Source organism: Sorghum bicolor, chromosome 7 (assembly GCF_000003195.3).
Source record: "Sorghum bicolor cultivar BTx623 chromosome 7, Sorghum_bicolor_NCBIv3, whole genome shotgun sequence".
Classification (NCBI taxonomy): Eukaryota; Viridiplantae; Streptophyta; class Magnoliopsida; order Poales; family Poaceae; genus Sorghum; species Sorghum bicolor.
In genome coordinates, this window is record NC_012876.2 from 14,773,086 (window position 1) to 14,784,013 (window position 10,928).

The 10,928-nt window shown below is 43.6% G+C and overlaps 1 protein-coding gene across 3 annotated transcripts; it reads right to left on the reverse strand.

Moving 5' to 3' along the window:
- On the reverse strand, positions 4,391-7,370 carry LOC8073258 (purple acid phosphatase 23). Of its 3 annotated transcripts, none has more exons than XM_021464352.1 (5): positions 6,428-7,366; positions 6,007-6,230; positions 5,649-5,815; positions 5,032-5,313; positions 4,391-4,845 (listed from the first exon to the last, which is right to left on the reverse strand). In XM_021464352.1, the coding sequence occupies exons 1-5, from the start codon at positions 7,336-7,338 to the stop codon at positions 4,699-4,701; spliced, it is 1,731 nt and encodes a 576-aa protein (XP_021320027.1). In that variant the 5' UTR covers positions 7,339-7,366; the 3' UTR covers positions 4,391-4,698. The 3 variants fall into 3 exon arrangements, with proteins under 3 accessions (XP_021320027.1, XP_002445296.2, XP_021320028.1); XM_002445251.2 differs by having other exon boundaries at positions 5,625-5,815; positions 6,428-7,364; XM_021464353.1 differs by having other exon boundaries at positions 4,709-4,845; positions 4,984-5,313; positions 5,625-5,815; positions 6,428-7,370.

A 10,928-nucleotide genomic window follows, 5' to 3' on the forward strand; every position in this document is an offset into this window, starting at 1 on the left:
CCCCCCTGCTGCTAGATCAGTGCCAATTTAGAAACCCTAATTCATATTTTTTCAGAGAGAATTAGCCAGAGAGGGGTCCCTTGAATAGATCTATCTCTTAAGGGTTCTAGCAACAAGAGAGATTGAGAGAGTATAGGGCGAAGGTAGAAGCGGAGGAAGCCTGGCCTATCGGTGTCTCCTCTCTAGTTGTACCTACGGGATCAAAATCTCCTAACCCGAGGCTTGGTTCTAGGATCATTCGGCAATTCAACTTCTAATACTTGTAAATTTATTGTTCTTATTGTTCTTTGGTTTATGAGTTTACTTTATTTGCTTCGTGTAGGGCATAGAGTAATTATTCATAGTGTATGTGCGGTGCTTGGGCTAGGAATACTCATAGATACTCCCTACCTAGCCGGATTTGTGGTAACAATGGGGGAAGTGACAGTCTCCTTGGTATCTCTGTAATCCATGTCCTGTCAGGAGGTAAGGTAGGAATTAGTGTGCTAGGGTTAAGCATCCTCTGAGGTGTCTCTTTTCCCTAGGTACCCCTAGAACAATAACCACACAACTTACCACATGTTAGAGGAAGACTAACGAAGGAATTCTCTTTATATCGCTCAATGCTCGCTAACTTGTCTTGCAGCCCAAGGGTAATAGTTAAGACAAGGTTAGTCTTTTGCACACTTTCTCCTTGCGGATAAACAAATATGATACTCTAAAATTATCTCCCGGGTGAAGTGCTCACCGATATCCGTGCGCTTGTGGATTGTTTCTCTATATGCATATCTAGTATTAACAAGCATTTCTAGCGCCACTGCCGAGGAAAAAAACCGGTCTGCTTAGATAACCTAAGTCTTGCTCTACCTTGTACCTATACTTTTACCTTTTTTTGTTGTCTCACCTTTTCTTTCATCTTATCTTTTTCTATCCTTATGGATAATTTAAATTCCATTTCTATCATTCCAATTTCTACACCCGCAGAGATCAGCCTAGTGCCACATGACTCATCACAACCCATCCAAACACCTAGCTACAGGCTGAGTCTGTAGTTGATTGCATTGGTCCAAAGCCTACACTATTCAGGAGAAGGAGATGAAAATTTTTACCTTCACATTAGAGACTTTGAGCAAACATGTGACTATCTTCGAACAGAAGGCATGTCTGATAAAACTCTCCATTGGAAGCTATTCCCTTTCTCATTAAAAGGAAAAGCTAGACAATGGTATGATAGAGCTATATGTAAGCAACAAAGAGACTGAGGATCCTTACATTCCAACTTTTGCTTAGATTTCTTTCCTATCTTCCAAATCATCGACCTTAGAGTCAAGGTTCGCACTATGAAGCAAGAACCTAGAGAATCATTGGCCTCATATTGGAATTGTTTTACTACACTCTTATCATTAGGCCCGGAGCTTAGTCTACCAGACCCTATTCTTTTACAACATTTTTATAAAGGTCTGAGTAGAGACAGTAGAAAGTTGCTCGACACCACTCCACGAGGATCTTTCTTACATGTCTCCTCTGAGAAAGCAAGATTAATCCTAGATCAAATCATATCCACTAAATTATATTATCTCCTAGAAGTAGGGCCAAAACCTCAAGTAGCTGAAACCAACTCTTTGCCTGTTGATGCAAAAAATTGCTTCTTGCTCAACACACTCGATGGCTCCCAGAGGGCGTGTAGAAACTAGAGTTGTAGACCTCCTAAGCCTCAATGCACAAGCTTATCTTGGTGACTTCAATCCATGGTGTGCCAGTCAATTTGACCTCAAATTGACAAGGAAGAAGGACAAATGTTAAATTATAGAACCTGCCGGTTGGTACCAGACAGTCCCAGGATATATGGCTCAAATAAGCCGCTGACCAAAGCAAATTGACTAAAAAGTCAACTCCTAATGAAAATATAATATTAATGCATTCTGACATTTGTTGTTCAATTGTTAAGTTACTTTCAAATATTATTCAGCAATTGAATTATTAACAAAAGTAACTGGATCGCCTATTTAGTCGATATGTCATACGTGTACAAGATATAGTTTACGCATGTTTGTTCTCTTATTCATTAGATAAACAATAACTTACTAAAACTGGTCTAAAGGTCTACAGTCTTAATAAATTACTTTCATAAATGTATTAAATTTGTATTCACCTCGTCTAGAGGCCAGCGGATTTTAATAAATTCAACACAAATTACTAGTCTATTTAATTTCATAATCAAATTCACCCACGTGCACTATTCATTGAAGCTTAACTAGATTGGCTATTTAGCCGATACAGGGTCCATGAAGCACGAACAAGATCTATTTACTTTGTCACAAGTAAATTTGGTTTTTATTACCAAATTAATGATAGTTAAATAAATATCTCGAATGCATAACATGTGACAATCAAGATTAACAAATTAGTTATCTTAAATTTACTTGATAATCGTTGTTTATTAGAATTTACTATAAATGTTTATATTTAAAGCTTAAACTAATCTGTCAAATCTTGATCGGACAGAATATTGTTATAATAAATAAAACATGAAACTTTAAACAATATTGATAACTCACTTAATCTATCTTTGTAAGAGATTAGAACAATGCAGCCGTGATAAACTAAATGTGAACCATGACAATACTTACAAGCAAACTGAAGGTCGAAATCAACTGATGCAGCTCGATTTGTCAATGGTCTTGTCGAGATTTACTCTTACTCCTACTTCTAAAGTTGGTGGCCGGAGCCGAAAAGATTTTGTATTTGATTGTGTATATTTTATAAGGATCGGGACTTTGATATTTATAGCCTGAAAACCTAGTCATGTGTCCTAACATTACACGACTACCCAAAACGGTAATCCAAATTACAATTCCTTCTTGCAATGAAACCCGACACGTCTTCTCGTATCTTGCCTTAATTCGACGTGTCCTAATCGACTATCTCCATCTAAGCTTTTTGTTTAGTCGATCCACTTATTCAGCCACTTCTCCCTTCCACGAGGTGGACCCACAAGCGAACCCTATCTCTCCAAAATTTGGGATACCACATGCCACCCAATTTTGGAATAAAATAGATTTTATTCCAAAATTGCCAATTATCTAATCCCATTCAAAAGTGGCGCGGACACATTGATGACTCCATTTACTTTCATCGGTCTTAAAAAGCTAGGGTTTCCCTCCAAAATAATTCTAGTCGAAAATTCAAAATCCACACAACCTACAAGATCTCAACACGATTCAATATCATCTAATCTAACTTTCAACTCGATGACTTCTTCACTCCGATGGTGTCTATCGACAATATTCCCAAGGTATTTCCCCTCCTTTTATTCTTTCCAATTTCCTTCGCTCCTTCAACATCTCCTCATTTTCTTTCCTACCTTCAGAATCTCCAGAACCAAATATTCATCCCTCTTCGGGACAACCTGCGCAAGATTTTCTTACACCCCATGGGCGATCCAGATTCGAGCAGAGCAGTCACCGAAACTAACAGAATTCATTTCAAGCATTCCAATATACACCCAAATCTCTAGGACAAGAAATATTCGATGAGGAACTGGCCATCAATTATCCTAGGTTGGAGGGACTGGTTGATCAAAGTATCAGCTAAGAAAAGAATAGATTGGGAGACTCGCAATTTAGATCAATGCATCTCTTTGTCTCTATCTGATATCAAGAAGAACGAACTCATGCTCAGAGCTACTCATGCTCAGAGCTGCTTGCTTTTTCTGGTCCAGCACATACAACGCTTTCTTTTTCAGACAAGGCCCGATGCCCCCGACTTTAGCTAATGTCCACATGCTGACTGGTCCCAACATTGTAGACTAGAGAGTGTAAGATCCGGAGGCTGGTCCAACTATATCAATACTTTCAAAACTGACAAGAAGACTGTGACTACAGAGGACATACAACTTTCTTGAATATGTGGTTGGACAGATATGTCTTCTATGGACAGGCCTGTGCTCCAACATCCAATTACCATGCTCTGGCAAGAGAAAATAGCAGTCAATTCTGAAATACCACTGGGCAAGCTTCTTCTTGGAGCCCTATACAACCTCTTGAACAGAGTTTCTCAATGCCTGATGAAAAGTGAAGTTGTTCCAACAATCATAGGTCCTTAGTGGTTGTTGCAGTTGTGGCTCAACTTGCATGTTCATAAGTTGATGGCTCCAGAGTGGATCAACTTGTCCTTCCCCTCTTTGGAATACTCAAAAGAGCAGGAAGAAGAACTCTAAAAGTCAAAAATTTCACCGATGCATGTCATTTCGTGAGGCAGCATTGGCAATTACCATTAATGGATCGACTACTGATTTCTTCAAACTCTTCTATAGAAATTCTCTAGAGGCAGCATTAGATTGGTTCATATACCCAAATATTCTAGAATTCGAGCTCCCAGCATCATTCAGGTTTCGGACCATTTATAGTGATGCTGAAGAATTTAAAATTCTATGTCATCTGGTAAGGCCAAGTCTACTACCAGTCAAAGTAAGGCTGGTATACAGTGCTACTTCAGCTGTGCACATTGAAGCTACACACATAATTACAAACATTTTTCAGGAGAGCTGGCCACTTGCAACGGCCCGATAGGCACCTGAGCTGCCGCTACTCACTGGAGAAGGGCATACTCTAGGTGGGCTATCCAAAACAAATAATCAAGAGAGTGAACTTAGAATCTCATGGATATGAATGTATATTAATTAATACATAACAGCAGAAATTTGGTCATCAAATCAAATCACCAATTGAGTGATGACGCATTAGTTGGCTGCAGAAGACACTTGTCAGGCTGTCGTACAATGTAGATCTGATCTCCCACACTGTTCTCTCCATATGCGTCCTGGTTACGGTGCCATGTCCATAAGGCATATGTTGAATTCAGGACCTGAATCCATGCACATACACACACAAATACATATCAGAATTAAAAACTAGATTTAAAACACACACAAACACTGGATACAAGTTTCTCATTATGCACATTAACTCAAGATGAGTAATGCAAGATGCAGCATGACTGAACTCTTATGTCGGATCATTATAAGGAATGAAGTCACTGAAGCAAAGTAACCTCTAGGATCCCATGACCAAAACTGCTCTCTCTGTATGCACTCCATTCCGGCTGTTGGTCCCAGCAGAATTTGCCCTTGGCAGGGCCAGAAGTGAAGTTCAGATGGCAGAGCCCACCAAATTCAGGGTGGTTATCACCTGGTGAGGGACACTTTCCAGGGTCATCAGCATGATCAATGTCAATTTTTTCAATGTTCCCGCCATCTCCAATGCCAATGTAAACCGGGCCACAGGGGTCCAGTGTGTAGTTAAATACTCGGTTCATCCTTTCGTATGCATGTACCTTTAGTATCCAAATAGAATATCACTGATATCAGTTACCAAATTCAAGACAATGATGATAGCGTATATAGGAAATAGATATTGAAATTAATTATAGTACTAGTGTCAAAGCCAAAGTATCTCACTATGTACACAATGAGGTAATTAGTGAATTTGCCACAATGCATATTCCATTAATTGGAGCCCAGTTAACGCTACATAGAATGCTAAATTTTAGGTTCCAGTTATACAGTAGTAAGTTGCAGCAGGTCTTGATTCCGAAGCAGTGTAATGAAATTCGAAAAAAAGCCTTCACCAGATGTGTAAGCTTACATGTCCCGTGAAAACAATGTCAACCTGATATTCATATAAAAGCTCTTCCATTTCTTGCCTCATGCATTCAAATTCCTGGTAGTGCGAGGAATAGCTGTTATACCAAGGTGGATGCCAAGCAGCCACAACCCAAGGGGTGACTCGTCGATCAACCCTCTGCAAATCCTTCTCCATCCACGAGTACTGAACTCCTGCAGACAATGCACATACCAAAATGCTACTTTGTCAGCTCTAGAGAAAATGGGAACATATGGTCTACATGGTCTGAATGACAGTAGCACTACATTCCTTATCATATTCAAGTGTATATGTATTATTAATAAGTGACAATAAAAAGAAATAGTACATAATGAAGAAACAACAGTAGTGAATAAATTGTTACCTGTGTGGTTGTAGTTGACGTACGCACCGAGCATGATAAAATGGATGCCACCAGCGTTGAAGGAGTAGTAGAATTTGGTATTGGATCCAGACTCATTGGATGGAACAGCGAACCGTGCCAAGTAAGATGCGAAGGTCACCTCTCCACCATGACCCTGCGGTTCAATCTCATGGTTCCCCTCTATCACCATCAGTGGAATCTTTGATGTAATCGGCTCCATGAATCTAAATCCATGTAAAACATAACCCATGTGGAAATGTGTATATATAACCATAAAAAAGACTACACTGAGCTGGTACTTAGGACATACTTAGTATAGAACGAAAAGAAAGGCAGCCTAATAGTAATTGATTAGCAGAGTTGGTCCAAGAATCGAAGTAGGTCTAGGATTAGCAATTACTAGCAGGAGATGAAGTGGTACCTTCCCCATCCATCCCATCTTGGCTGGTAGGACTCCCGAATCGGAGCATTGGGGAAGGAGCAGGAGAAGCAGGGGACTCCCTTGCCGCCGGTGGTGAGGTACTGGTTCGCGTAGGTCATGTCCCCAACCATGAGGACCAGGGATGGGTCGTTGTGGGCGAGGTGGTCGACGGTGGCGGTGGAGTTCCCCGTGAGGCCAAGGTCACCGACCACAGCGACGCGGCGCGGGTAGCATCCGGCGCCGGTGGCGGGAAGCGTGGTGAAGGAGCGCTCGTCGCTGAGGCCGCCGGGGAGGCTGCTGTCGCCGCAGCGGTAGTAGTAGCGCGTGGCAGGGCGCAGCCCGCGGAGGCGGACGTGATGGATGGCGCCGGAGGTGTAGTTGAGCAGGCCCGGGTACGGGTACAGCTGGCTGTACACCTCGGCGGACCCTGTGGCCACGTGCGGGTAGGAAGCTGCGTCGGCGGCGCTGCGCTCGCCGTACCAGACTTCGCTGCGGACGGCGGCGGGGTCGAGCGGCGCGAGGTTGGAGCCCACCTGCGCGCGGCCCGTGACCCAGGAGACCCAGAGCGAGTCGGCGTCGGCGGAGGCGGCGAGCGCGATCTGCTCGGGCGCCGGGGGCTGCACGCGGGGCACGAGGCGCGGGTCCGTGAGCGGGACGTCATCGCTGCCCTGCCGCAGCGCGCGGTCGAACGCGCGCGTGGCCGGCGGGAACGGCCCATCCAGCGTCGTGGGGATGCCGCCGCACTCAACCAGAAGCGCGAAACATTGTACTAGCAACAGCAGTTGGAGGACTTGGATGCAATGCCAATGCCTGTGACTGCTGCCGCCGGCGGCCACGGTGCGGGTGGGCGTCGCCATGGCCGTGGCCAGCACCGGCACGCGCACGCTACTGATCTCGCGGCGGATTACCATACTAGTGCGTGCGGGCTGCGACTGGTGGGAGGTATTTGGAGCGGATATTTTAGTGGATATTCTCCATCGGAGTCCTTTGTTCATTTTTTTAATAACATGGGATACGAAAAGAAATTGCGAAACTGGAGCAAACGTGGCGGCAACGTATGTAGTGTACAAACTACCAGCCGTGGTTGCGACGCTGGATGATCATCACGAGTGAGTACAGAAAACGTACGTCAACGGTATCAGTCTACTACTCATCATCATGTAATGTGTTGGTTCCTCTAGATTTTGTCCTTTTCAGATAATTGTACGTGGCACATACGTCGTGGCAATAGCGCCTGGCCTTTTTTTTTTAGCTATCGCGATGAAAAATGAGTTATATAAAGACTGGACTAGCTAGTGAAAATATTCAGTGCAAACTTTATTCGGTGAAAACATGAAAATCCTAGGAGTACGTACTTATGTGTTTTCAAAGCATTGAAACCATACATATTGGTGGAACTACAGATATACCTTGTCACAAAAGTTGAGATGCTAGCTTTGTTTTGTAATAATTAATATACGCGAAAGGATCAAAATGCCCAAGAGAAAAGGTGAATTGGACCTCTCTAAAAATTTACGCAACCTATAAGCTCCAATTCAACCTCTTGTGTCTAAGTGTGTTCTAGAGAGCTACCGGATAAAAGTTTTGTAACCTAGTTCCAATCTTATTCTAGCAAGGCAATTATAGGAATGTAAATGCTCAAAGTAAATGCTAGAATGTAAAGGATGAGAGCAAGAAGAACGCGGTGATGTTTTGCCGATGTATCGGAGAGTCGCCACTCTCCACTAGTCCTCGTTGGAGCACCCGTGCAAGGGTCTTGCTCCCCCTAGGTCCATGCAAGGACCAAGTGCTCTCTACGGGCTGATTCTTTGATACTTCGTCGCGATGAATCGCCCAAACCGCTCACAAGCTTGACACGAGCCACCCACAAGAACTCCGGGCGGTCTTCGTGCCTCCAATCACCACCGAACCGTTTAGATGATGGCGATCACCAAGAGTAACAAGCAAAGAACTCTCACTTGACCCAAATAAGACTCTAGAGAGTGGTGATGCACACTTGAACTCTTGAAACTCACAAGAGAAGGATTCACTCAAGAAATCACTCAATTCTCAATCCTCTCTAGGCTCTTGCTTCTCTCTTGCACCACAAGGTGTTTCTTAGCTGATCAAATGGGCAAGAGGCCTCCCATGGACGAGGTGAAGGAGTATAAATACCCCCCATCAAGTCCAAGGGCCGGCCACCCAAATTCCTCATAAAACGGGAGCACCGGACGCGCTCAGTGTTGCACCGGACGCGCTCCGCAGAGCGTCCGGTGCTATATTAACGGCTAACTGTACTTCACCTGCCACACACTAGACGAACCCACAGAGGGTCTGGTGACTCACCTAGATCGCGTCCGGTGAGAAGGCAAACTTCAACCGTCCCTGGGTAAGGGACCGGACGCACCCCAATGGGTCTGGTGCGTGCGTCCGGTGCAGTGCCAAACTGCATACCTCTCTGGGTAAGGGACCGACGCACCCCGGCAAGTCCGGTGCTGTTGATGCAAAAGTGGATATGCAAACACAAAGGGCTAATACCCAATTTAAACGATGAGGCGTGCCAGCCAATTTGACCTAGTAATCGACGAAGGTGATAACTTGAACACTTTGATCCCGACAATAGCGATGCACCGAATATCACGGCCAAGAGGTATTCACGTGGAACTCGAGAATTCTTCGAGTATGATTCAATGAATCCTTAAGAACTCGTAGAAGAAAGAAAAAATATGCGAGTTGACGAAGTCGTCGAAAAGTAGATGAAATTCTAGATGTAAAAACTTGTGTATGGTATTGATTGATTGTCCTTCTTACATCGCTACTAGGCCTATATTTATACTCTATCCTAAAGAGTCACAAACGTATACGACTAGGATTTAATTCCAAACCAAACAAGACTCGTACATAAAACAAATTCTATCAATTATGGAAAGTAACAATCTATCTATTCTGGGTGATTAGCACATCACCATTGTCCTCCCAGCGACCCCCACGTCTTCCTTCACCATCCATCGGCATACTCTCCTTCATCGGCATCGGCAATCATCAACATCAGCCATCGGCACCGATCAGCAACCATCGCCAGACTTAGCCATATCTTTCTCCTGTTGCCTTGTCATCGGTATCATAGGCTATCGGTAATCTCCTTATTGGCCAAACACATCACCTCTCTGACTGCCGATTCAAGGTTCATTGACTATCCAGATTTGTGTCCAAAAACGATATCAACACATGCCCCCAATTTCAGAGTATGAAATCATTAATGCTCCAAAATTCACTCCCAACAAAGATGACCTTTCCACAATTATTTCCTTCTGGCAGCAATTAATTACCAAATCAAAACAACCTTAACCCAGATCTCCAGCAAATACCTCGAATCTCTCAACCACCCGAGTCAAATCTCACAAAAACATGCTCATCGGCCACCGTTCTGTTAGAGTTGATTGCCAATGGACCGACCAAAAGATCATGCACAGTGGAAAATCTCCTAAAATTGTGATTACTTGCTGTCAAATCACTTGTACAATCCCTTGATTATCATGCAAACAGTTACTGTATCCATCTGAACAACCTTGAATTTCACGAATACGGCAAAGAGATAAGTCAAAAATACTCCTGCTCACTTCAACCTATAAATACTCCCTTCCTCAGCACTCTTTCTCCACCTTGCCATCTTCCACTCCCAAAATTCATCTCCTGGCGGCGGCATTGGCGAAGAACTCAAGAACTCCGGCAGCAAAGAACCTTTCCGAGAGTCTTCAGGTCTTCGACTTCTTCTTCCTCTTTGGGAAGAAATTGCCGTCAACTTCACTTGCCCGAGGTCAATCCATTCCAGTCCTCTTTTTACTGTAATCCTTTACCTTTTTGCAAGTTTATTTACTTAGCATTTCCTCCCCCTTTTTCTTTCTGTTCTTTTGATCTTCAAACTTCAGGATTTGAGCGAGAAAATTGTCATACCTACTGAACAACCCCACCTCCAATGTCTTGGTCCTATGGGTGATCCAGATCCCACCGATCTGATTAATGCAGAAACCAATAGGATTCCTTTTAGAGCCGAGAATTTTTCTTTAGATCTGTGGAAGGACACTTTTCGATCCTGGCCAAGTCCCACCAAAGGATGGAAAGATTGGTTTCTACGAGTCAGTAAAACGAACAAAGTATACTAGGGTGAACGCAAAATAGACCACTGTGTTAGGCTTTCCATTGCCAATATGGAAAGGAATGAATCAATGTTGATAGCTGCTTCATATTTTTGGTCAGATACTTTTAGTGCCTTCATTTTTTTGCCATGGCCCAGCTCCCCCCATGCTTGCCGATGTGGCTATGCTTACTGGTCTGGACATTGCAACTGCCGATGATGGCCAGTTATTCGGCCACAAAGCCAAACATAAAGTAGAAACCCACAACATCGGCGGTTGGTCAGGATACATTCAGAAATATCAGTGAACGGGATCAGTTGGTCAGAGAGAGCATGCCATCTTTCTGAATATGTGGTTAGACAAATTCATTTTCTGTGGCCAATCGG

Excerpts from the sequence above, each read along its gene's own strand:
- LOC8073258 (XM_002445251.2), bottom strand. The coding sequence starts at position 7,338 with ATGGTAATCCGCCGCGAGATCAGTAGCGTGCGCGTGCCGGTGCTGGCC. Across the intron at positions 5,816-6,006 it reads CGTCAACTACAACCACACAG|GAGTTCAGTACTCGTGGATG; the intron begins GTAACAATTTAT and ends CATTGTCTGCAG. Across the intron at positions 4,846-5,031 it reads TTGGTCATGGGATCCTAGAG|GTCCTGAATTCAACATATGC; the intron begins GTTACTTTGCTT and ends GCATGGATTCAG.